General features: G+C 45.5%; 1 protein-coding gene across 3 annotated transcripts; it reads left to right on the forward strand.

The window, feature by feature from the left end:
• The first annotated feature begins 3,950 nt into the window (after positions 1-3,950).
• ISL1 (ISL LIM homeobox 1) lies at positions 3,951-27,321 on the forward strand. 3 transcript variants are annotated; one of them, XR_004427568.1, is made up of 7 exons: positions 3,951-4,567; positions 5,845-6,034; positions 10,635-10,894; positions 16,039-16,325; positions 19,728-19,895; positions 21,744-21,865; positions 27,025-27,116. XR_004427568.1 is itself a non-coding variant. In XM_033164368.1 (6 exons), the coding sequence occupies exons 1-6, from the start codon at positions 4,540-4,542 to the stop codon at positions 27,139-27,141; spliced, it is 1,047 nt and encodes a 348-aa protein (XP_033020259.1). In that variant the 5' UTR covers positions 3,959-4,539; the 3' UTR covers positions 27,142-27,321. The 3 variants fall into 3 exon arrangements, 2 of the variants coding, with proteins under 2 accessions (XP_033020259.1, XP_033020258.1); XM_033164368.1 differs by lacking the exon at positions 21,744-21,865 and having other exon boundaries at positions 3,959-4,567; positions 16,042-16,325; positions 27,025-27,321; XM_033164367.1 differs by lacking the exon at positions 21,744-21,865 and having other exon boundaries at positions 3,961-4,567; positions 27,025-27,321.
• Positions 27,322-27,377: the final 56 nt, after the last annotated feature.

The raw sequence follows: 27,377 nt of genomic DNA on the forward strand, positions 1-27,377 counted from the left end.
GATCGGTAGCAGAGGAAAAGGGGAGGTTTGAGGAAAATCCCTGCCTAGATGCCAAAAAAAGAAAGACCTCCTTTTTCCTTCCTCGCCCCAGTTTGGTGGGGCGGAGACAGGTCCTTGCACATCACTGAAGAAGAAGCTACCCACCCACCCTCTCCAGTATTTAAACATACAGAAATAAAAAAAGGAGGGAGGGGGGCAGAGAGGAAAATTAAAGCAGACAGGGTAATTTTCTAACAACGGGGATAGGCTGGAAAAGTCAGCAATAGTCTCCTGGCTGTATAATTCCCATCGAGGTTGGTTAAGCCAGAAAGAATGCAGACATTTCGGGGCAAAAAGGGGGGGGGGAGGATCACAAGGGATTTGCAGAGAAATAGCCCATCTATTCAAATCTTTTAACCCCCGTCGATTTTTATATTATGATCGGGCGTCTTATAAAAGTTATACGAGTTTCCCCCTTTCTTTGCTGCACATAAAAGCCTTCCATTCATGTGGCCCACGAGGGAACCTCATTAGTCTAGAGCGCTTAATTATGTTTGGAGAAACGGGAAATAAAAGGCCACCAGGATTAGGCTGGGGTGCTCTGACATGACACCGGGCGGGGCGTTCCGCATTCGGGCACGAGGGGTCGCTGTTGCGATCGCGTCGAAGCGACGAGCAACTCCGCCGTCTCTCCGCTTGCTTCATCAGCATCGAATGCGCTCTGAGTGGATGCATATTGCTGATACACTGCAAATGTCTAGAATGGTGATAGGAAAGGAGCAATCCAGAGCCATTTAAACCAGGGGGTGTTCTGCAACTGATTAAAAGGGCATGCGGACTGGAACCTTAAAAAAACATCCATGTAGAACCAATGTGTGAGGTGTATGTAGATATAGATACTGTTGTTGTTGTTGTTGTTGTTGTTGTTACAAAGAATGGAAAGAAAGAAAGAAAGAAAGAAAGAAAGAAAGAAAGAAAGAAAGAAAGAAAGAAAGAAAGAAAGAAAGAAAGAAAGATTCTTTCTTTCTTTCTATCACATGTCTACAAACCAGTATTTAATGCACGGACAGTTTTATTAAAGGAGGAAAATTGTTAGTCACAACGTGGAAATTCGTGTCCAGATTAAGATTTCTTTTAGGAAACCATGCAAAATTTATACCTACGCATTGCCCCAATTATATATTGTAAATAGGGTGACAGGGCGGGGGGTGGGAGCATTTATTCCATTTTCCTGCAAGTCTGGGAATGTCTAGCCAGCTTCCACCGACCCGGAGGAGTTTCCCGAATCTGTGCTTACGGAATTTCTCCTTCTGCATTCTGCTGGTCAGGGGCGACGAGAAATCGAGGCTCTCTTCCCCTCCGTGTGCTCTGACCGAGACAGGTCTTTGGGTGGGATCTCTTCTTCTAGTCAAATTATCTACTGGGAGAGAGAAGCCCTCCTTTCCCGGTGGCATGCCAGCCTGCTCGTTTTGGCATCTCTCTCCAGAGCAATTATTCCTGGTATGCTTATTGGTGTACAGAGCTAAACACTGTAGATGGAGAGGAGGGTTGCTACTCTCTCTCTCTCTCTCTCTCTCTCTCTCTCTCTCTCTCTCTCTCTCTCTCTCTCTCGGATCTCGGATTCCACCAAATTTCAAATGATTCCCTCCATCCATCTGCTCCAGTGAAACGTGAAGTATATCAGTCCTGTCTGTTTACAAACCTAAGTCTGCCTTCTGACCTTATCAGGAGATCTTTTTCGAGACATCCAACTGAGTCATCTCCCCCGGAACGTTTTGTTTTTTTAAAAAGCGATGTATTTATTTACTTGCTGTAAACTGAAAAGTGTATACGTATTTGCCCCTGCTCCTTGCACATCCCAAATGCTACTTCTTCATAACAACAATAACTTTCTGTTTCGTCCCTCGACGCCCCCGGTTTGTTTTTGTTTTTTTTCTAGTGTGCTTAGAAAGCTGTGTGTATTTTCCTCTTAATTCAGGGGCGTCGGTAACCAACCGTTGAATTTCAAAGTCATTAAGGCTTATTATTTACCGTGCTGATGGTGACTCCGCTGAAGAGCTTTGAATGGGCCGGGGGGGGTGTCTTCTAAATACACTTCGGATCTTTTTATTTCCAAATGTTAGGAGTGAAATAGAAGCGACCCGCCTCCCGCCAATCAGGCTGGGATCCTGGCACATGGTTTGGGGAAGGAAATGCCGCTTCCTATGTAAAGGCGCACAGCCCCCCCCCCCCCAGCAACAATCTCTGCTGAAGTGAATGGGCGAGGGGAGGGGTGGCAGAGTGAGCTGGTGTAGCAGCCCACACTCCTTGTGCCTGGAAGCTGCAGGAAGCTTGAAACTGCAAACACGGACTAGTCTAGGTGATTCTGCCGTGCCATAACACGCACACCAGTGAACTGCTAAAGAGGAGGATGTTGCCCCGTTGAGGTCAATAGATGCGTGGTCCCTTTCTATTTTGGAAGAGGGGCCGTTTTATATGGGGGTTTCAAACAGGCTTTGCTTTGACTCTGAGGAAGCAAAGCTAACTTTGGCGCAATCAAGAACCAGACGAATGCTCCATTAGCTTCCTTACTGGCTGCCTATCGCCTGATCCGCAACTCAAGTTATCATCGCTTTACTGCTGCTTGAGACTCTGTGCGAACTCCAAAGAAATCACGACAGGCGTCTTTTCCATCAATGGAATTTACTCCCAAGTGAATGTCCTGAGGAGGAGGTGACAGCCATGTTAACGTAAAAACTGAGGGTAAAGTCAAGGATTCCGGGCTCCCACTAGTTTTGTAGGCACCCAGAGGCCTTGCAATGCCTTTCCATCTGTCCAGAATGGAAAAAAAAAACTAGCAGAAACTTTCACGGGAACTGGCAGCTTGAAAGTGCTTTTCCGTTCCTAGTGGTAGCAGTTAGAGGAAATATTACTACGAGTGGTGCGGTGGTAGTGATTACATTTTCGTTACTCTTTCTCTAGCGATTTCACAGCAGAGTGATAGTGGTGATTAGATTCCCCCCCCCAACTCTTTCTTCAAGGAAGTCATGGCAGCATCATAAAGAAGCAGCTATCAGTTTTATTTTCCATATACCACTTTCTCCGGTTACTAGCAGTTTCAAAACTCCTTAGCTACTATGGCTTACATAGAAACGCCACTGAGCCGTAACTTCGGAGTAAAGCGCTTGCAGCGTCCTCCTACCCGTCTGGTGAGAGCTACATCCCCTTGAATTCAGTGTGGCTTACTCCCAGGTAACTGAGCGTAGTACCGAAGCTCTAAGATCGCAGTGGCCCTCTATTGCTGAACTCCTGCAAGCGCTTTGCAGTCAATAGTTCTCCGAGAATATATGTCACGAATTTGTCGGCGGGTGGAGCGGGAGAAGAGGGGACGCAAACAATTCTTTTCGAGGAGGGGGAGGGAGTGTAGAAGCCTTTATAGACAGCTCCTACCCGAGGTCAACGCCTCCATCAACAGAAGCCTCGCTGGGGCTTCGATTCCCCGTCTGAGAGAATAATTAAAAAAAAAAGTACAGCTTTTGAAATCTATCAGCAGCTAAGCCTTTATTGCCCCCCTTTTGGCGGCATAACACAGATTTGCATGGTTTTTAATCCATCCCTCCTCCCCCCACTCCCCAAATATTTGACCGCACGCCTGATCAATTTCCTTTTTCCGTGGGGGCGGGGGGGGATAGTTAAGAGAAATCAACGTTTCAGTTCTTCCTCTTTCTTTCTTTTAAAAAAGGGAGGTTAGAAATCACTAAAACCAGAGAGCGCTGAAAGACAGCTGCCTGCCTCAGGGTACCAAAAGAAGGGGCGGAGTGTGGAACCAAAAATGCAAAGGGAGAGTTATTGGGGGGGGGGGAATCAAATGAGGAGTGTAAAAGTTGCCTCTGATTCTCTCTTCAAGTCCAGCTTTAAAAATTAAAAAAAATCTGGCTCTGTCCGGGTTTTCTCCAAGCACACCCCCCCTCCCTCTCCTCCCAGCAAAGGCTACAGCAGCCACTGAAATATGATAATCAGAACAGCTGCTTCTGTGTTCCCTGCATCCAATCAGAGGCGAGCTGGTTTGACGTCCCCGAGGCCTACGTCGACCAATGGCTATGGAGCTGAGTTGGAGCAGAGAAGTTTGAGTAAGAGATAAGGAAGAGGCTGGCGGCCGCTGCGCGCTGAGTCCCGCACACTGCAGCGCCTCTGCCACTCGCTTCCCGATCCGGAGTTGGCCTGTGCGGGTGCGCGGAGAGTTTTCTGCTCTCTCGCTCTCTCTTTTTTTTCCCCTTCTCTCTCTCTCTCACTCCCCGACCCCGACTTTTTTTCTTTTAAAAGGCTCCTCATCAACATCACCCTAGTAATAAAGGAACCAATTTGCTCCCAGCTCCTTGGACTGATCCTCAGAGCGACAGATCAAGCAGCCTCTCTCTTCCTTTCCATTTGACAGCATCTCCCGCTTTCCAAGAAGGCACAGCTTGTCTCCTTTTTGTTTTGTTTTTTTGTGTGTGTTTGTGTTTTGTTTTGTTTTACCTCTGGGAAGCTCCATCGCAACCGTGCACCATTTCACTGTGGACATTATACCCTCTTACAGATATGGGAGATATGGGAGACCCACCGAAAAGTAAGGAAGACGTTATTCGTTATTCTTGAGCAGTGGTCATATGGCAAGCGGGAGGACGAGCTCTTTCTTCCCACGGTGGCAGGCGGGAGCGGTGGAGGATGCAGCCTCTGGCGGGCTGCCGCTTCGCCTGGTGGGGTGTCGGAGCCTCCGGAGCGATCTCGGTGGCTTGGGAGAAGAGCCTCTGGCTTAAAAGTCGTGAAGGAAGAGGCGAGAGCGTGGAAAAGGAGGATGGGGGGGGGAGGGGTAGCTGACATGGACGGGGGTCGGGCGTCAGAGGCAGCGGTAGATGGATCCCGTTCAGGGCGACCGCTCCGGTGCTAAAATCCTGAGGACATTTGCTGGAAGTCGGTTTCCCTTAAAATAAAAAACAAACAAACACCCAAACAATAGGATTGGATTTCCTTTAAATGTATTGAGGAATCGCAGTGTTGGGAGGGGGGGTGCAGCGGCGGGGCTGGGGGCCAGGAGTGCAACTGGATCCATTCATACTCCCAGCAGATGATTTAAAGCGTGGGAAGTGTGGGTTGCTACCCTTTAAAGAAGCGTGCTGCTTTGGAAAGGAATGGGTTTCTGAGCTCGGCGGGGTTCACTCCCGAGCAAATAATGCTTCCGATGGAGGTAAGCATCCAGCACTCCAGGTCGGTCTTTAGGACCTCCGCCCTACAGAAGTGAACCAACCTTTTAGCGAAAGAGGGATCGACATTGACAAAAGGAATGGAATTGACAAACCAAAGCCTGCCGGTTGCATGAAACTCCTAAGAGCAGAGACAGAGAGAAAGCGTCACCGGCGTGTTCTGTTCCCCAGCCCACCAGCTTCCCTCTTTTTCTCCTATTCAGAATCTGGAGGTATAAAATTAATAACACCACAAACATGCCTTCATTCCACCACCACCACCACCACCCTCCAAAACAACAAATTGTCAAAGGGGGATATTTTGATTGCGTTGGAAGGTGCATAAAATGTGCGCGTTCTAGAATTCTGCCAGCCTTCGTTTGAACGTGCGTTCCGCCTCCTCTCTAAATGAGGGAAGCCTTTGATGGCACACACTCCAATTACCATCCTAAAATGCTACACACTCTCTATCTTTCGCGCACACTCTGCGATCATTCTCTTCCTCCCTCCCCCCCCTCCCCGTATAACGCCACAACAACAGCAGCAGCAACGCGCTCCCAAAGAGTAGCAGCCCTACGCGGGTGATCGACACTAATAAAGTGTGTTTATCGCCGTAGGAGAGCAAACGGTCAGTCAATCATGTCTTTTATTATTTGCCTTTCAGAAAAACGGCTGATTTCCCTATGCGTCGGTTGCGGCAATCAAATCCACGATCAGTATATTCTGCGAGTTTCCCCGGATTTGGAATGGCACGCGGCCTGCTTGAAGTGCGCAGAATGCAACCAATATTTGGACGAGACTTGTACGTGTTTTGTTAGGGATGGGAAAACCTACTGTAAGAGAGACTATATCAGGTACGGAGCTTGCCTTTTCCTCTCCTCTGCCCCTTCGGTCGCGTCGCAGTTAGAGACGGTTCCAGTTGAGCCTTGTTTATTTTCTATCTGTATAAGGTTTGGGAGAGTAAAAAACAAAACAAAAACCCCAATTCTTTAAATTCCTCTTCCCCGTTTAAAAGAAATGAAACCGCGATCTACTAAACACGCTTACCTGGAGGTACAGTAAGTGGTCCCCCCCCCCCATTAGTGCCAAGAAAATGCGTTCAGGGGTCAGATTATTTAGGCGTGTGTACAAGCGCCTAGTTCCGTTCCTATCGAGTGTCAAGCCCTACTGAGTTCAGTGGGAAATTAACTAGGATTGCAGTGCAAGCTCACTGGGGAAAAATGAGAATTTGCGTCTTATCACTGAGTACATGTAAGGTAAATTCTTCTCCCCCTCCAGAAAAAAAAACAATTTCAACTCTCTTTTTTCCCTAAATTTGGGCTGGCACTTGTAAGCAAATGTGTAAAATAAATAGTCTGTGAGGGTGCAAATCTAAAGTAATTTGAAAAACGGGTTTCCTCGTCAGGTAGACTTGCTTTTAAGGAAAGGTATACAGGATCGTGGGACTTTTAGATCCATGCTGGCAAATTACTTGCAAGATTTAGCAGTAATCCGCCGATCTGACCTCCAGGTAAAGATCTTAGAAGCTGGGTGCCCCTCGGCGGTAAGGGCTGTTGAAATTAGTGGTAGTTACTTCTGAGAAGATGCGTGTAAGATCTAGGTGTGAGTACCTTCTTCGATTGTTGGAAATGTGGTAATGTGTGTAATTTTTTGGGGGGGGAGCGGCAGCGACAATATGTTGCCATTTAAGATGGCTCAAATTGCCTTTCTCTAAACTAAGCGCCCCCAACGCTTCCTCCATTCAACTCTAATATCAGTATAATTGAAATTAAGTGGTGGCGTTCAGGCCTGCTTGCTTCCCAGCTGCATGACTGCGTGTACGATTTACATATAGATTTACACACACACACACACACACACACACACACACATTTATATTTATATATATATAAATTTAAAAAGCTATGTTACAACAAGAAAATAGCAACACGGGCTCAGTTAAAACAGGCCATTCCTACCCCTCCTCTCATGCCAGCCCGTGGCTCCTTAAAGCATGGTAAACAAATGTGATTGTGATTATTAGTGGTAATAATAATTAATAGTCCCCTTCTGTTTCCTGAATGCAGGGCGGTTTCTTCGACTGGGGGGGGGTAAACAAAAACAAACCCTAAACATGACATTTAATCTTTTAAAATATTAACCCTATGGGCGCGCTCGGACTGACTCTCTTTTCTTATCTTATCTTATCTGCCTTGATGAATTGGACAGAGGAGATCAAATTGCCCCTCATCTGTGGGCGAACAATCGGTACATTTAGATAATGGAACGGCTTCCTACCTAGCATGAAAATCTGAGAGCTGATTGCATACACACACACACACACACACGTGGGGGGGGGCGCAATTGGCCACTGCTGACATTATAAGGAAACCTTTATTTCTTTTTAAAGAGCGGGGAGCAAAGGGGAGGGGCTCCTTTTTTGAACAGCTTTTTTTTTTTTTTAGGGAGTCTGACTTAGACGGCGCAATGTTACTGTGTCCTTTTTCTGCATTTGATCTTTGCAGAGGGTGCAAAGGTTGGGCAACCCTAAGCCCAGGTGAAGGGGTAAGGGGAGAGAGGGTCCACCTAGAAATTCTCCTGCGTAAGGTCCCTTAGCAAGGAAATGGCAAGAGAAGTTTCTACGAGGCTTTAGGCGAACTCACCAGCAGCAGCATTTTCTCGGGCAGTCTCCTTTCACTCACCCAGAAGGATCCTTGTGAAGCCCCCCGAGGTTCTCAAAGTGCAGCTTCCTAATCGGAGGCCAGACAGTCCTCCTGAAATCCGTGGGGCTTCCTTGCTGCGGAGACAGAGTTGCCCGGCTGCAATCCTGAGAGCCCTCCCCCGCCCCACTTCCCCACTCCCGGGAAAGTCTGGCAACGAGGCGAGACGGAGTTTCTTGCTGCTTTGAGTTCGCCTTTGTCCAGCAGACGCGGCTGTTCAGCTGGCTTCGGTCTAGAGGAGGGATTCCTTGGCAAAGCTGATTCCCAGCTCCCCGAGAATCAGGTGCTCGGAAGTGAAAGCATGGTGAAAGATCACTCTGATCCTATGCGCTCTGGAAGAAAACGCTAGAACCGACATAATACTAATACTAATAATAATAAAAAGAATTTATATTATATATTATTTGTTCACGCGGTGATCCCTGCACCCGGACTGTAAACCACTGCATTACTCAGAAGTAACCGCCATTGTCTCGACACCGGGGCTTTAGTTTCCCAGAACACGTGTTTAGGATGGCAACTTTAGATAGTCATGCCCGTGATAGAGTGACTTGGAAAGCAAATCCCACTGATGGGCAACAGGGCTTCCTTTCATGCAAGTCCGTGTGCGAAGAGATCTCAGCCTTTTGCTGCTCTCCGTCTTTCAAACAGGATTTACTTGCCTTGGCTCAGAAGGAACGCTTTCCCGACTGGCGCCTGAGTTGGCTCTTTTTTGCCCTTCGTGTCCTTGTCTAGCTGGGGCAGAAGCGAGTTCCCGGGGGGGCGGGGGGCTTTGATTTTTTTAGCTTGAGATACTAATAGAGAAGCTGGTAGAATGATGGAATCATAGAATCAGGGTAGAGTTGAGCTTTTGAAATTAAGCATTTTCGTCCTGCTATTTCCGCGCTACCACATCTATATTGTTCTTTTAAGAGGAGGGACTTACACATCAACAACATGTGTAGATTATCTGTATGTGTATGGGTCCAATGTCAAGCCATATCAAAGCCTAGCCGAAGACTCTGTCTTTATAAACTCTGAATTCTACAGAAAAGCGACCTCCTATGTCTTCATTCGTGGTCTGCGGGAGCTTTTCAGCGCTACTGAGAGTTCTCTGTTGATTTGTTGTTGGTGATTCTGGAACAGAAGGCGGACGTCGCCCTTAGGCTGCAATCCTGCACACATTTCCCCGGAAGTAAGTCCCACTGAACTCGATAGGACTTGCTTCTGGGTAGACGTGCATAGATAGGCTCGCTCTGCCCCAGTCTTACTTTGGGAAACTTACTGTTCTGAAGCAATTTCTCACTGATTTCAAGAGGGCTCTTTCAAAGACCACCAGGAGTTGCTGGCAGCTAAGATTATTTGGGGGGGGGGGTTATAAGGCGGGATGGGGAAGGGGCGGGTAAAACAGCTGCTCAAGCGGTCCAAATAAAACCATTTAGAGCTGCGGGTTTATTCGCGGCCACGCGCCTGTTCCTTCCCCGGAGAAATTTCGTCTCCAGTGCCTGGTAGCGATCTGGGAGAGCGTCCCTTTGAACTTGACTTACACCCAAGTAAACAGGCAGAGCCGGGAGCGTAAAGGTGTGGAAGCAAAGGCAGGCCGAAGGTTTTGCCTCTGAGTATTGCCGGTGGGCTTAGGATATTGGTGGCCGCGATTCACTGACTCCAGATTCACTATTTTACTCCCGAGTTTTGTCTTTGATTGTTTATATTTTAACAGTCGAGTTTAGCATTTCCTTCCTTTTTTGATGAGCGGTTTTTGGAGGGCAGGGTTGGTTCTAGTATTGCATTTTAGCCCCCAATAAACTCCCAATAAAATAGGACGCCCCCGGAATAAGTTTCCCCAAGTGTCACGATTCCTCCTCTTTTCACTGTATAAAAGGGTAAGCTGCCATTTTCTCTTTGGAAATTTTTGGTTCTATTTTTTTGTGTGACGAGACACAGAAGCGGCTTTTTAAAAAATGCAATATTTTAAAGACTCATTTAAAAGGAAGGGGGTCCCATTGAACTCAGTGGGATTTTCTCCAAAGTCACCCTGTCCAGGACCGGGGTGGTTTGCATTATTATTTATCTCAGAAGTATATATAAAAAAGTGACTCCAATGCTGGGAGGCGTTTACTCGGAAGTAAGCACCCTTGGACTCCACGGGGCGAACTCGCGGGATTGCAGCCCCCGTTGCTCATTGCTATTCTAGTTAGACTTTTCCCTTTTCTAACCTGGTTTTTAAAGGTTGCTGTGAAGTTTCTACCAACCTCGTTTCTTCCATTCTGTGCATAGGGCAGATTTTCTCCCATCCCCCTGCAAGAGAAACCGCGAAAGAACAGAAAAGCCCCACCCCTCCACCTCCAATAATAATAATAATAATAATAATAATATAAACCAATCAACACCCAAATGCATGTACGGTTATTTATTTTTTTAAACACTTCCCCTTCGCTGCTGCTGCAAGGTCCGAGCGCGTACATGGTACAATTTCAGAAGCCACTCGGAACCGAATTCGCTCCGATTTCTATTTTCGCGAGCTTCTGGTTTGCCAGAGGTAGACCGGGCGACTTGGAAGGCGTGCTGGGCTTGCTGTCTAACGTGGGAGGCTGGAACGTGAATGAAAGAATGACTGGCTTGATTCGACGGGGCGGCCGGAGTGAAATCTTTCTCTCTCTGTTTCTCTTCCTTCCCCACCCCACCTCCGTATTCTTTTCTTTTCTCTCTCTCCCCCCCCCCTTTATCCCCAATCCCACCCCGCACCACCCCTTTCCTCGACGGGGCCTGGGCTCAGGCTATACGGCATCAAGTGTGCCAAATGCAACATCGGCTTCAGCAAGAACGACTTCGTGATGCGGGCCCGCTCCAAAGTGTACCACATCGAGTGCTTCCGCTGCGTGGCCTGCAGCCGGCAGCTCATCCCCGGGGACGAGTTCGCGCTGCGGGAGGACGGCCTCTTCTGCCGGGCGGATCACGACGTGGTGGAAAGGGCCAGCCTCGGAGCTGGGGACCCCCTCAGCCCCCTGCACCCCGCCAGGCCGCTGCAGATGGCAGGTACTTCCTGGTCCCCCCTCCCAGAGACTTCGGGGAGGGCAAGGGAGGGAGGAGGGCAAGGGAGGGAGGGTCCCTCCGGGCCTTTGTTCCATATATGTGTTTTCTCTCCCACTCCAAGCTCTTCTGCCGTTGCCTCCCCACCCGCGGTTCCCGGCCATCAGTGGCTAATAATACCTCCTAGATGTGCCCAGCCCCGTATTCATTTTGATACCAGCTTCGCAGAGGTTAGTTTTGTTTTTTTGCAGAGGTGAGAGAGTTTTGGAGAAAAGGCACACGAGACCCCCGTGCTTCCGATGGCAAAATGACACCAAGAAGCAGAACCACACACACACACACACGTTCAAAATCTGCAGACCTCTGAACACTTTACTCCCGAGTAAACATACAAGAAGATGCCGCTTGCGGGGTATCTTACACCCACTTACCTAGGGGTAAGCCCCATGGAACGCGGGGGAGAACTTACTTCTGAGTAGACGTGTAAAAGATTGCGCTCTTCCTGGCAGCTCAGCAACAGAGAGGAGCCCTTCGTTGAAATAAAAGGAAAGGTGTTTGCTTAACTTTGCTGGGAGATGATGCCCAAACCGGTAGGGAGCTTGTTGGAAGTAAACTCCCCATAGCGCAATGAGACTTCCCGCCAGGATCCTATGAATGTTTCCTCACGGTTTAAGTCCCTCTTAGTCCAATGGAACTTTTTTCTCTAGTAAGCACATATAGGATTGCAGCTTTCCACCTCTCTAACTTCCCCTTGATTGCAGCCATTAACTCTCATGGTCCAAAGGGTTTCAGTGAAACTCACTTGCTTAGAATCTCCGTTGAAATACCCCCAAAACTCTACATCCATTGGTAAAACAACTTTGCACCCTGATCCCTAAACCTTGGCATGCAGCTCAGATTTCTCCGTGTTCATTCAAAAGGGTTCCACTAATTTTAATAGAACTGATTTCCAGGTAAATATGCATAGGATTGCAATCTTAGTAGGAACTTCCATTGATATCAATGGAGCTTGTGTATTTAGGTCCAAGACATGAGCTTTGTCAAGAGCAAAAGCAGATGAGTGAATCAGATCAAAGCTGTTGCCCTAAACCCCTTCCTTGAAATGCATAGAGCAACCCTCTGCATTTCTATTCTGAACTAAGTCCCACTGAATTCCATAGGATTGACTTCTGTTTGGCACCTTTAGGCTGCAATACTACACACTTGAAGTGTGCATAGGATTGCATCTTTAGGGAACAATTCCATAGTGGGACCTTCTGGGATGGATGGGGTTAGGATCAAGGGGTTCCCCAGCTGTGCCAGTGTAAGGCCTGAAAAGGGGGCATTCCAGAAGGGGATGGGAGTGGGTGAGACCAGAAAGAGGGGATTTAGAATGGATCCTACACCCATCAAGCTCAGTCACATGACCTGGCAGCCTGGTATAAATTAAACCAGCAGAAAGGGTGGTTTAACCCATACATTATTGTATTCCCTCTGCCAGCTTTAGGCCATCTCAGCCAGCATTAGCCCCACTCCTGAATGAAGTTTGGGTCTGGTGTACTTTATCCTAGCTTAATTTACACTGGCTGGCTTTATGCCAGTTTCTTGTGTATAGGATTGCTCCTTTAGTACCATTAAACTGTGTGGGTTTTTTTTGTTGTTGTTTGTTTTACTTCTAAGTAAATATGCTTGGGATTATATTGTTAGGCCGTCCTCCTATGCCCACTTATTGGAGAGCGAACCTTGTTATAATCAGTGGAAGTAAGCTGGTGTATGGGACCATGTTGTTTTATGGGAGATAAATCCTCCTCTCCTTTGATCTGAAAAAGATATGAAGTCTGCCATAGTACAGAAGGCAAGCAGAGTAGTATGCTCTACTATGGACTGAATTGCCAAAGAAGTAATATACTTTTCAATCTCCTGGTGGCTTAATATAAATAGAAATATTTGTGTACTGTATATGTTGTGTACGTAGCTTTCGCTGTCAGGTATGTGCGCTGGGTAATCACAGCAATCTATCTTTCCAAAGCAAGAGGAAGGAGCAGACAGAGAAGTACACAATGATCACAGCAGTAGGGGTGGGGGGGGAGAGAAGATAACAACAGTGTACCTTGCATTGCAAGGAACTTTTACAGAGGGCACAATTGATTCAGATGTTGGGTACTTTTGTTGCATGCACATTTAACTTAGGTCCTAGTCACTGAGGCTTTATTCTAAGTAAATATGCTTATGATCCTGCTGCCCCGTTAGAAATGTCCTGACAAAATATGGAAAGCAAGGGGGGTGGGGAAGCAGGATAATTAATGTGGGAAACAGGAAATAAAAAAATAGGGCAGGGGAGAGCAGAGAAGCAGAAATGGGTCCCCCTATCCAGATGAGGCAATGCTATTCATTGAGCTTAGGCTCTTCCCAGCCAGGCGTATTCTGAATGAAACATTGCGGGGGGCGGGTTATGCAGTGTGCAGGGGGAGTCAGCTTCCAAAAAGAGAGACTAATAACTACAGGCACCACTTCAAGCTGTAATTTAAAACTGTCAACAAGCTAATCTTCAGTAATTGGCCTTCTAAGGGATTCTGCCTTCTCCTCCTGAAGCTTTCTGTGGTTTGGGTGAGAATTTCAAGCCGAAAACTTTAGAGTCGACCCATGAGCTGGCCTTACTTTTTCATTGGGATTACTTTTGACTTGAAACATTTCAGGACCACTTCCTTGCTGCCTGCCCTGTCTAGGCTTCAGGGAATGGGCCTTATTTATTTTTCCACCCTATCAGGGCAAACAAAACAAGACAGGATTGGAGAATTCCCAGTCAAGAGCTTGTAACTTTTAAGTCTTTCTGCTGTTCTCTCCCTCCCTCCTGCCCTACCATGGGAGTGGGGGCAGCAAGAACACTATTTACAGTGCCAATCTTTAGCAACTTAATCCAGGGTAGTCTTTCCTTGGTTTTTAATAAGAGGTTTAAGCACCATTGTTGGACTCCTAATTCAGAGTCCATTGTTGAACATTACTTGGAAGCAAGTCCCATAGTTTTAACTAGATTTCAGAAACATTTCCTTCCAAGTAATATATGAGAATGAGCAGTAAGGCAAGACAAGTTGATGTCTTGTGTGTGTCTCCAAATCTGAAATCCCACTTCTTGTAGAGTCTTCCTTGCTATACCAAATACAAAACAGTGACTAATTTGAAAGGGGAGGAAGTATTATGAAAATGGCAAGTCAAAAATGTGGAGCACAAAGAAATCATCAGATTACCTCCCCCCCCCCGTAACTCTGCATTTTTAGATACAAACCCACATAATATTAGCTCAAGTATTTTGTTTGATACGTGGTTGCCTTTCTGTATTTTTAATATCTTTTTATATCTGTTGTCTGATATTGAGGCAAAAAAAGAGAGATGGGGTTGTAGAAATTATTTCAACGTATAAATGTTCAGAAGGAAGTTCTACTAATTTCAGTGGCACCTGCTTCCAAGAAAGCAAACTTCAGAATGCTGCATTACAGTACATTTTTCTCAACACATTTACTTGTACTTTTCTGCAAAGGAAGTAGCTCAGGTTGCAATCTACTGTGTACCTACCTGAGAGTAAGCTCCATTCACCAATGGAGGACTTTGGCACTGCAACCTTCCTTCCAATGAGAGAGCGTTTTATAGAGCAATATCTTTGGCTGTTTACTTGGAAGCAAGTTTGACTGTCTTCAGTGATGTTCAATCTCTGTTCATAGCATTGCAGCCTTAAGAGTGTCAGTTGCATTTTTTAAAAGGAGAAACTGTTGGAACATTTATTTTGCTCTGGATTTTCTATCAGTGTGTTCTTTTGACAGCGTTTACAGACTCACCCACTTTAAAACTATATAATTTAGCCAACTTACTTTCCCCGTCACTGCTTCCTACACACAAGTCTATTAGTTCTCATTTTAAAATTCGATATAAAACCCCATCGTTTCACATTTTAGGCTTTAAGTTTTGTGTCCCTTTAGATCTGGGTAAGCAAGCCCCACTGGCTATAGTGAGGTTTCCTTCCTTCCACCTAAACATGCCTAGAATCGGGCTATTAAAAGCAGACTTTTATGCAGCTAAACTTTTTTTTGGGGGGGGGGAGGCGTTGAAAGTCGGGAGCTGTAGAAAGAAAGCCCGTGCAATGGTGCATGGGACAGGAGAATCCATGAGGTGCTAATAGCAATAGATAAACAGGACCTGGGGGGAGAATTTTCGACGGAGGCAATTGGGTTGTTTGCTGTGGCTTGCATTGTTGTATCCCTTAACCCGGAAGTGGCAGATGGTTCAGGGTAGGTGAGGGACTAGGTGGCCAATTGATCCGTTTGAGCTTTAAGATTCTAGTGAGTGGCGCCAGGGAGGGAGGGGGGGAAGGAGGAAGGGAGGGAGGCCTTGGTGGTAGCCGTCTCCGCGCTCCTTCCAAAGCCCTGGTGATTCTTCCTCGAGAACTGTGAAATGGCGCCCCCAGATTATATGACTATCTGCTTCCTTCCACAATCCAAAAATATATTGAAGTGGAAAAATCGACGCCAATGATCCCCCCCCGAGCTGAATTTCCTTCCCCTATGCACGTTTGAGAGCTCAGCCATCCTTTGCGCGCTGAGGAAAGACCTTTGGAAGCAGCGTGGGGAACCCGGGGTGGACGGGGAGAGAAACTGCCGGGTTGCGCAGGTGTTGAGGTGGGCCGACAAGACGTCCCACCGAAACTGGACGACTGGCGATTTCCTCCAGTCAGTAAAATAGAATGAGTATTGCTCCCCCCCCCCCCACATCCGAGATCCGAAGGCTTGAGGGTCCCAATCGTCGTCGCTCATTAGAGAGCGCCATATATGGTACCTTGGACAGCAGCTCCTCCGCTGACAGTCCCCTGTCCGCGAGGAAATTCCAATCGAGACAATGGGAGAAACAGAGAGGCGCTTGTGAGAATGTGGATGATTAAGGGGATCCACAAAAAGTGGAGGGGCTTGACAGAGAGGAGTCCCCGACAGCGTTGCATGGAATTCCCATTATTTGCAATAGCGTTGGTTCCTGAAGAAAGGTGGATGGATGGGCGTCCAGGTAGTGATGATCCCTGCGGAGTTGGCCCCCTCCAGGGAGTTGCGTGTCAGCATCTTCTCGCCCTCCCCCGCCACTTACGGGATTCCTGTTCCTTCCTCCTTTTCCTCCCCACCCACCTTCCACAGCAGAACCTATCTCTGCCAGGCAACCGGCTCTGAGGCCACATGTCCATAAGCAGCCGGAGAAGACCACCCGCGTCCGGACCGTCCTCAACGAGAAGCAGCTCCACACCTTGCGGACCTGCTACGCCGCCAACCCCAGGCCCGACGCCCTCATGAAGGAGCAACTGGTGGAAATGACGGGCCTTAGCCCCAGGGTCATCCGGGTCTGGTTTCAAAACAAGCGCTGCAAGGACAAAAAGAGGAGCATTATGATGAAGCAGCTCCAGCAGCAGCAGCCCAACGACAAGACGGTGAGTGGCTGCTGCGGTCTTTCCTCCTGGCCTCTAGGGGGCCACCAGTTCCCGAACAAGGAACTTTCTTGGTTAGTGGGCGTGGCTTGGCTGCTCTCTTGCCTTGGTGCTTTTGATTTGCTTTGGGGGGGGAGAGGTTCGTGCGCATGTGTGCATTACTGTCCAATGAGTGTATCTGTCATGAACGCCAATTAGCGGGGCTCCCTGTAGCCAGCAGAAAAAGAGAGAGAAGGTCCCCATCCTTCTGTGCCTTTCGCAGCAATCAAACAGAGAGATAAGGGGACGCTTCACCTGTTGAATGCTGGCCTGTGGAAATAGCACGCTTCTAGAAAGGGGTCTGGGTTTTATTGGGACGGGGCTTCAATAGCATGCTGGGTTCAGGGAACTGGTCCGTGAACTCTTGCTTGTGCGCATTTATTTACTTTTTCTTGCAAAATGGATGGTCCAATTGTAGGGAGAAGGATAAATCCCACAACAGCATCCCGATATTCCACAGCACCCCGGTTTTAAAAATGTTTCAAAGTACATGTTACAGTGACTTTACAAACTGCCTTAATCTAGAGTAGTTCTACGGAAGACGCTGTGACTGTTCAAGAGACAGATATCAGTCTGTGGGTAATTCCTACATCCTTGTGGTCTAAGATACATAACAGTAATGTGGGGGCGGTGGGTAAAGGTCGCAGGAGGGACGGGATAGATTCCTTTTTTAAAAGGCTCTCAACTGACTTGTCGGATGTAAGACGATTCGAATAGGTGTACTGAAATCAATAGAGTGGGATTCTATAGATGAACGGATGCCAGTCCTACCTATTGTCGAGTTCTGGCAAGCAGATTTCAAAGAGAAATGCGATGAAGACCTATTGAATTCTATAGAACTTCGCGGTAGACTCCTACGTATATTTACTCTAAAGTAAATCCCTCCTACGTTTAATTATTACCTAGTAAGTGTGTGCATGTCAAATCGCCATAGTGGTGCACTCGACGGAATTAAAACTTGCTCAGGAGTAGGTCCAACTGGAACCCTCTGAGACTTACATCTAATCCTATGTCTACTTAGAAGGAACCCCTGTTGAATTCAATGTGGCTTACTCTTAGAGAAATGAGGTTAACATTACAGCCATACTCCGGGTAACTGTGTGTAGGATTGACCTATTTTGTTGCCACACTTTTTGGTTCTAGACCTGAAAGTCGCGCAGACCAATCCTATACATGGTTTACTCGTAATAAAGAAAGAAAATTCTGGTGCTAGTTGCCTACGCAGTTATGTGTCCTTCCCAACTACAGGATTTCAACCAAATACTCACGTAAGGCTCCAATCCTATGCATGCTCACAACACTGCCTAATACATGTCTACTCGGAAGCAAGCTTTACGGCATTCAGTAGGGCTTACTCCTAGGTAAGTGGATCTAGGGTGACGTCTAGTTGGGCGGAACGAGAATTACTTGCGAGTAAAACAGACTTAAGGTCTGGTTTTTAAAATCCCATGAGATCGAACTTTAGCACCAGCGACACAATAGGCTGCAACAGAGTTTCGGCAGATGAGAATAACGAGCGAGCGTATATTCCAAAACAACCGTTCTCGCCCCCGCCCCCCAATCCATTGCCTTTTAGGCCTTGATGATGCCGAGGCCATTGTTGTGTTGCTTAAAGGAACAGCTATTAATGTTTGCTAAGACGGCTTATCTGGTTAAGTGGAAGTTTAAAGCGTTGCGTATTACCGCGGTGGAATGTAATAAACCCCAGTTTGAAGTGTTTTAAGTTGCTCCGATTTAGGAAGTTATTTTGGACACAAAGCCTTTTAAAATACCTGCAGAGTTTATTTCTCCCCACCCGATTCATTGCCACAAAGTATAGTGGTGGTTAGCCAGGAAACGGTGAGCTCAGCCAAACCTAAATAAGCAGGGATCCTTGAAAATGATCCTCGTTCCGGATCACGTTTTTCTGGAAAGTTCAATCTCACTCGAAGACAATTTCAATGTCTTATAGATGTCGGGGCGAAAAGTGAGGCGAATCTCCCGAACTTTCTCTAGAGGCTACAGTTCTGTGAAGTGGTTGGACTGGGGCCTAAACTGGTTGGGTCCTTAGGAAGCGAGTGGAACAGAATCGGCTTCAGTCCCAATTCTTCTACTCAACTGGTCTTAGGGATCCCAGTGTGAGATTGCAGTCGCACCTAAATTTAGAGGATCAATGGTGCCTAGGCATGATGTTTACTACTTGAAAGAAAATGCCAACTCCGGATCATGGGGCTTACTCCGAAGTGAGCTCCGGTTGAAAACAGCGGCATTGTAGAGCAACTCAGCTTGACTTTTGTCAACCTCCAGGAGTTACTTCCCTTAACCACGAGGGAAATACCCGGAGTGTGTATCGCCACTACTAACTATTCACAGAAAAGGGTTCAGTCCTAACCCCACTTACCTGGGAGTAAGCTCCATGGCGCTCAAAGGGACCCCTGAGTAACCCTCGGTGGCATTTTCTCACGCGTTAAGGGTGCTCCAGGCTTCGACGCACGCGTGTGTGTTTAAGTAACTCCCTTTTCAGACAGCGAGACTTACCCCTGGGTAAATATGAGGGGTGTGTATGTATTCCCACCCACACTGTGATCCCGAAGGCCGTCAAGCTGCTGGCTCTAGAGCTGTCCCATGCTCTAGTCTGGGACTCATATCTCGTGCTCGGATCTCCAGCTTTTGCGCTCTGGACCTGAATTCCAGCGCTTAAGCAATCGGGTAAAGAAGTGTGTTATTCAGTGTGGCAGCATTAGGAGGGATCAATAAATGTGGAATAAGTCGTTGGAGGTAGGGTACCAGTAATGTAATTAGCAGTTGGGGGAGCGTGCTATTTGTCCGGGGTTGTTCGCCTCCTTTCCTCCTCTGTGGGATTCCCATTGAGTTACCCGCCTCTTCCTTATTGGAAACCTTCAAGATAACCAGGAAAATCCAAAACGTCTTGACTCAAAAATAAACCCCACTAAGATCACTGGGCTTTACAGTCTGAGAGAGAAGCAACCTAACATGGAGTCTTAGTATGCACCTTTCCTACTTGGAAATAGACATGTTTCCACTGCGTGCGGGAGGTGTGTGTGTACACACACACACACACACACACACACACCTCCCGCACGCAGTGGAAACATATATATATATATATACCTTGATCAGGACTGGAAACGGATCCTAATCTACTTGCCTAATCGACTCCGCAAAGAGAGGTGTGGGTGGTGTGGGTTTTTTGTGTTTTTTTTAAAGAATAATAACACACGAAATTCCGCGAAAGGCAGATTAACAAAGTCAATAGAGTCGAGCGTTTGATAAGCCCGAGAAGGAGTTTATTGACTCTCTGCGCCGCGAGACAATCGCGGTTTGTGCGGCGCGGCCCCTCACCGCCTCTGCCTGCCTTGTTTACAGAATATCCAAGGGATGACGGGCACTCCCATGGTGGCGGCCAGCCCCGAGAGACACGACGGGGGCTTGCAGGCGAACCCGGTGGAGGTGCAGAGTTACCAGCCGCCCTGGAAAGTCCTCAGCGACTTCGCCTTGCAGAGTGACATAGATCAACCGGCTTTTCAGCAACTCGTAAGTGTCAGTTCCCGGCTGCGATGAATGGACCACTGTGCGCGCAAAGGCAAGCGCGACGCTCCTCTAGATTATTCCTGCAAAGTTTCTGTACGTCTGCTTAAGACCCCCGCGCCCCCTCCCCTTTCCCTCCCAGCCTCAGAGTTTAAAACACCTGGAGGTGTCCCCACCAGAGATCTTTCCACTTGGATGCTTTTAGGCTACAAACCCTAAAACCAGTCTACTCGGGAGTTAAATCCTGGTGGATTCAGTCGGGGTTTATTCCCGGGTAAGTGGGGTTCGGGTTGCAGCTTGAGGGTTTGTATGAGATAGCAGTGCCCATAGATTAATTACCCCTATCTGATGCCCCTAGACGTGTGCCCATGTGCTGGAAGGAGTCAGGAGGGAGCCATGGATGGCGATTGTGTAGGGTTACCTCAGCTGCCCATCTGCATGCCAGCCTCACAGTAAGGGCAGAGCTGCTTGCTCTGTGGACATTTGCTAAGCAGCATTACATACTGGCGATCTGGCTGCGATTATCAGTAGTAGTGGTATTAGTAGCAGTAGCTATATTGGACAATTTAAAAAAAAAAAATCAAGGTAAAAGCAGTTTTTGATACTGCGAGGTATACATTAATTGGGAGGGGAAATGTCCCCTTAGCATTAACTCATTTCAAAGCAGGTTGCAGCAGGCATCCCCTGCAAAGAGGCTTCCTCCCTTCTGTCACACATGAACAATTGATGAAATGCCTATTTTAAGATGGCCTATCCTGTGGCAGAAGCATACATTATCTAAAAAATAAAAATGGAAGTATGCTTTCTGCCCCTTCAAAAAAAGCAGTACTTTATTCACAGCCATATTTGCAGGATTGAAGTTATTATTTAGTAAGAAATCTTAGGACGAATTTGTCCTAAAGGCTCGTGGTAAATTTAATAGGTTTTCTAGAGGGCTTTATAAACCTTAGCTGCCATCCTACTCGCAGTTAGGAGACTTGTATCCCACTGGTGCCTGTGGCATTTATGCAGTCTAGCTGTGTGGTGGTTTGCAACCTCTTTTCCACAATACACAAAGTGCTCTCTAATATCCATCTGATTTTTAGTCTGTGTTAGAGTGAGGAGGCACATGAAAGCCTCCCTCTCTCCCGCTTTTGACCAGCTAGGCTTCCTTTATGGCCTAGGTTTCCCATAACCAAATCCAGCCATTTAACCACAATGTCAAACGCCAAGCTTATGCCCAAGATCCTTAAAATGCTTGAGTTTATTGGCATTTAAACCAGCACCTGCAAGTTGCCACCAGATTATTATTATTATTATTATTATTATTATTATTATTATTATTATTATTATCCTAACAATTAGACTAAACTGAGAGAATAGGATGCTGGTGGGTTGTACAGTGGGGCTGAAATATGGTGGTGAGAGTCTAATAAATCTAAAAAGTCATTTGCAGTATTGTCTGGAGGGTAACAGTGTTTAAAACGAACTTTCTAAATATGTACACTTCTATAAAATATTACAAAGGTTAGCCCCTGTTTCCCCCCCTGTGAAATGCACATTTCCTATTTACATAAATTACTTTTGCATATTGTAATGTTAGCCTTTAGCACAGTTTGTGCAAATGTATATTTTAGCCAGGTTGTCTGCATTTTCTTTTTCTTTTTACATGCCATGACTAGCATATATATTTCTGAACTTCCATGGATCAATAGATGGTGTTGTCTTGTTTTCATGATTTAAAAAATGTGGTTATATAATAACTTGCAACAGTTGCATAGTATTAATGGGTCTGGCTTTCACCAAAAAGCCAACAGGAATTTACCAATCAATTCTGTTCTTAACTCACTTCCTTATGCCTACATCATTTGGCAGCTCATATGGGACCATATCATCTGCAATACTTAAGCCCAACCAGGTGATTTAAGGACAGAAGTTCAACCTTAACTCAATTTCCTGGCCTAAGTGTGTTAAAACCAGATCTTAAAAATAATAAGGTATGTTATGAATGGTTTTTCAGTGATTAAACTTCATAGTACCGATGATAGAACATCTAATGATTGGGTGCACAAAGTGTCTCCCAAAAATATAACAGTTTAAAGATTTGTTTTGGAAAATATATGTTGCAAAGTCCTTTTTTAAAAAATAAATAAATGACAGTTTTAACTCTTCTAGAACAATGCCAAAAAAAAATCCCACTAAGAATCCTTGTGTCACAATTTATGCCATAACTCATTTGGGTAAGATTGCAGCCTAAGTATCATTTGGTAGGATTGCAGTCTGAGTATCACTGAACTTGGGAAGTTTACTTCTGAGTAAATGCCTTTAGAGATCTCCAGACTTTCTTGCTCTTGAAAGAGAAAATACAAATGATGGTAAAAATAGAATAAATCCAATAGTGATCAATGTGCTATGACTATGCCACCTTGGATGGGCTACTTGATTCTGATTTAGGCTGTTTTCTTTTCCTGCTTTGTTCTGTTCTGGGTGTTGCCTGGTACTCAGGCAGAATTATCCTGCTTTAAACCATTCAGTGCAGCTTTTAACAATAGAGGAGATGGATAGACTTTGTGGGAGGAAATGAGTCTAGGGAGATACAATGGAAGATTCTAGGACATGATACGGTGTGAAAAAAAATTACGTCAGTATGACAAAGATGGGTAAAAGCGTAGGGTGGAGAGAAAATTGCATTTGGAATGATTTTTATCAGGCATCTGCTAAAGGAACTGAAATGAAGTCAGGAGGCATTTCATGTCCCCATGCAGGGCCTCAATACAGAGTCTAAAATCTTATTATTGCCAATATTGAGCTTCACAGACAGACACACCTAACTGGGCTACACAAGCAATTGCTTGGGGTTGGCAACATTATTAGGGGTGCTAAGCAAGCAGTCTGTGATCAGAGAGGTGACCCCCCACACACCCAGAATCCCTTGCAGTACTGCAGAGGATTCTGGGACATGACTCTCAGAATGTGAGCAGCTGCGGTGTTGCAAGGGATTGTGGGACATTCCTTTTGGATTGCATGGTGCAGCTGCTTGGAAGATGAAAATGTATTAGGCTGGCCCTGATCCTCACACCCGATAGAAACCATCAATTCTTCTTAATTCCCACTGTGGGGTGTTGGCTTGCTGAAGTTTGATAGGAGGTAGATTGCAGTCTGTTTCTAAGAGAATAGAAAGCAATTTGAAACTGTAATTCTCATAAGCAGGCTTTTGTAGTGTTTAAACCAGAGGTGAAAATGGGACAAAAGTAATACTTGTACATAGTACCCCACATTGAAAGCCATGCTTCTTGTTCATTCTTTTTCTCAGATTCAGTGATTACTCACAGGCAAAGGATTAGTTCCATCCATAATAATATTCCAGTTTCATTGAGCAGAGAGGATGTCTATCCATGTGCAAAGAGCTTCCTCATTCACTTCAGTGTATAAGGAAGTCCATTCTCACGGGAGCCCTGTGCGATTGGTGGAGCACACACAAACAGAGTACTCTGAGTCTGAACACTGTGCAGAAATAAATTCCATTGAGTTCAATAGGATTTACTTCTAAACCATGTGTTTACCACCAGGGTGCAAAGTAAAAATCCACTGCAACACACCTTAAATAATCAGTAACACACTGGGAAGAATTAGCCAGCATCTAGGATGAAAATCTATGGAAGAACTCGTATTGAATTTAATGGGTTTGGACTCCAGCCAATATGTGGAAAATCTTAACCAAAAGAAGATAGCAGTTTTATCATGAAGAACCTAACTGGGTCCCAACCCACAGCTGAGTTTAAACCAAAGGGTTACTTGGATTTAAACTAGTACGCACATTTTCTTTGAAGTTAGCTCTATAGAATCTAATGGGGCTTATTCCTTGGAAAATAGGGGTTGCAATCCCTCCAATTATCTGTAGTGCTCAAGCATTTAAGACCATAATTCAGTGGTGGAACATCTGCTTTGCAGAAGGTTCCTGGCACCTCCAGATAGGACTAGGAATGTCCCATGTCTGACTGACAGCGGTTCTTGATGGACCAACGGTTTGACTCATTATAAGGCACTTTCCTTTTGTTCCTATATTACTTAGCACTAAATTCTACGGGCATCAAGGAGATTCAATTTCAGTTTGGATCAGGGCATTGAACTAGAAGAATTTACATAGACTGGGATCCTTACTTTTTGCTTTATGAAGGGAAGGGGCTGCTTCTTCATGGAAAGACAGTTCTGGGCATGGGAGGCCATGGGGCAAAAAGTGAGGCTCCTGTCCATTGATTTTAATGGATTTTCAATCTGCATGCCTCTGTGAAATCATAGAACAAAGTGTCCAGACTTTTCCTAGTTGTATTTGAGCATTTTTACTATTTTTTTGTGGCTGCGGCAACCCAGTCAGATGGGCAGCATATAATTGTTTGTTTGTTTAAAATCTGAGTCCTTCAGAAGTGGTGTTTTGCAGTTGGGAACTTGCAACCAACTTCAGAACATTTCATCACTAGCTGCATGAAGGGTAGTTTCATATGCTACAATTTTCATTCACAAAATAACTATTCTTTGGGGTGGGGGTGGGGAATCATGTGATGCATTTATCACCAAAGCATTTATCTGAAATCCTTACAACAACTCTCTGAGGTAGGCCATTATGTCACCATATTATTGTTGAGGGACTCAGGGGGAGAAATATTGGCTTATCCCCCCACTGCCCTTAGAGAATTTTGTGACTGAGGCCTTATTTGAATTGGGGTTTTCTTGTTTACAACTCAAGCGTCTTACACCACAATGTTAGGTATGTTTACTCTGAAGTAAATTCTGCTATGTCCAGTGATGCTTACTAGCAGGTAGGATTGCAGCCTTATTCTTTACTTGACACTAATTCTCCTTTGTGTAATTATTAATATTGAACAATCCTGTTTGCTTTGCATTTATTTGCTGCAGCTTCCCTTCCCAAAGGTGGCATACTGGGTGTACCTAGGAAAACACACACGCTACACTTATATATGTAGGCCCACAATTGCTTGATGTATATGTTATGTTTGTATTCTGCCTCTCCTTCACTGGGCTCAGGAAAAGCTGTTTAGAAAAGGTACACATTGATTTCACTATTCACTAGAATTGCTTAAGGCTGCCTTCTAGTTTACCATATTTTCTTGTGAAAATACCCAAGCAGTGCTAACCTAGTTGAGGCCAGCCCTATTCATGTCAATAGGGACTTACTCATAGGTAAGTATGTATACGATTGAAGCCTTAGGATAGTCTTCATTGACCCTGATCCAGAGAATTGTGAATTGCAGAAGACCTGTTGCTTAATGGTTGCAAGATCTAATCAGCACTGGAGAGTAAAAACCTCCCAGAGCTCTGATCAGCTCTTACCTAGAGAAAGAGCAGATAAGAACATGTGCTTGGGCCTAATGTGGGGGCTCCCTTCTGAGCTGAGCCATCATAACACTCACCTGTTGGCTCATTGTTAGGGGATTACTGAGGTGACCTGAATCAACAGGTCTTCTGCACCAGGATCTGTTGATGCCTTCTCCCTTCTGAACTGAAATATAATATTTTAGATATGACTTTGCTTAGCAGCTTTCCCTCTAAAATTTAGTCTAAATTTGCTCTTATCCGTATACAGTGGTGCCTCTGGTTAAGTACTTAATCCGTTCCGGAGGTCCATTCTTAACCTGAAAATGTTCTTAACCTGAAGCACCACTTTGGCTAATGGGACCTCCCACTGCCGCTGCGCCACCAGAGCACAATTTCTGTTCTTATCCTGAAGCAAATTTCTTAACCTGAAGCGTTATTTCTGGGTTAGCGGAGTTCTTAACCTGAAGCGTATGTAACCTGAAGTATATGTAACCCGAGGTACCACTGTACCACTGTACTAGCATATGGAAATTTAATGCAGAATTTTTTCTTGGGTTTGTGCCCCAGAAAACATCTATTTAAGTTGAGCAGCAAGCATTTCAGACAGAACTGATACATCTGTACACTGCAAGTTCTTGCGGGTGGGTGGGTGGGGGGAAGCAGAGGCACTCTATTAGTATCTGCATACCAAAATATAATTTTGCCACTGCAAACAATGATGATAATTCTGATCTTTTCACCCCAAATCGGACTGCTTGCTCAGTGCTCCAAACATATGAGTATTGTGAGCTTTAATATAATATAATATAAAATACAGTTTTATGTAGTATAGTGATAAAAAGTGATAGCTAGAATAAAAAAGATAAATAAATAAACCCAACTTCCAATTCAACCTCAGGCCTGAACTGTGCTAGGGCTGTGACCATTAAGCATACTCTTAGTTGGGAGAAAATGTGAGTGAAGTCAATGGGATTACTTCATGGTAAGCATGTATAGGATTGTGCTGCATGTGTCCTAACCTGGTACTCTGCAGCTGTTGTTGGCCATCATCTCTGACCGTTCGCTTTGCTGTCTGGGGCTGATGGGAGTTGGTGTCCAACAACATCTGGAAGGCACCAGAAGGTTGGTGAAGACTCTTCTGTTCAGTTCTTTGTTCTTCCTCAGTCTCTGTTTGAAGGGTGAGCTTAATACTGACCTGACATGATTGCTGTGGGCAAAGTACACTGAACACTGAAACCCACTCTCTTGCTGATATAAAATGCTGGTGTTTATTATAAATAGCTCCAGTAGCCCAACATTTTACAAAACCCAAAGCTGTTCCAAGATCTCACTGGTAAATTCCTTGTTTTACATCCATTTGGGATTTGTTCAACTTTAATTTTCCACCCATTTGAAATTTCAGAACTAATTGTCTAACTGTGTGTCATTTCACCCGAATGATAAATATTCTATTTGGAATGTTTGCAATCTACTCCGAGGTAATGATGAACTGTCAGGGTGACAACAGAGTTGATCCTCACATGAATTCCTGCAAATATGTCTTATTTCACTGTTCCCACACTGTGGTTGCAAAAAGTAGAAATGGCAGGCTGCTATAAAATTGGTTTAGAACATAAAATAATGTTACTATTTGAGTTACTGTTATTACTGATAGTATTTTTTATATATAATGCTGTCACAATGTACAGCATAGGGTCTCTGCCCTGAGCAGTTTGCAAGAAATACAATGATATTTTGAATGCCAGAAAAAATGGGCGTTTTCTTTCCTTTTTGTAAGCTGTTTATTCTCTCTCTCTCTCTCAAAAAAAAAAATGTTTCGCAGGTTAATTTTTCAGAAGGAGGCCCAGGTTCCAATTCCACCGGAAGTGAGGTAGCATCCATGTCATCTCAACTCCCGGATACACCTAACAGCATGGTAGCCAGTCCTATTGAGGCATGAGGAACATTCCTTGCGGTGCTGAGGTCCTCAAATCTTTTCGCCCCCTGCTGGAGAGAGTGGGAAAGCTATCACGTTTGGGGACTTGGGAGAGAAGGAGAAAGAGAAATTAGAAAATTAAAAGAAGAAGAAAAGTATTTAAACACAACCGTGTTCATGAACCTAAAGAAAAGAAAAACTCCATGAACTCTCTGGGGAGTCTTCGTTTGTTCGTTTTTGTTTCGTTTTGCAATGATAAG

This window comes from Lacerta agilis, chromosome 11, assembly GCF_009819535.1.
Source record: "Lacerta agilis isolate rLacAgi1 chromosome 11, rLacAgi1.pri, whole genome shotgun sequence".
Classification (NCBI taxonomy): domain Eukaryota; kingdom Metazoa; phylum Chordata; class Lepidosauria; order Squamata; family Lacertidae; genus Lacerta; species Lacerta agilis.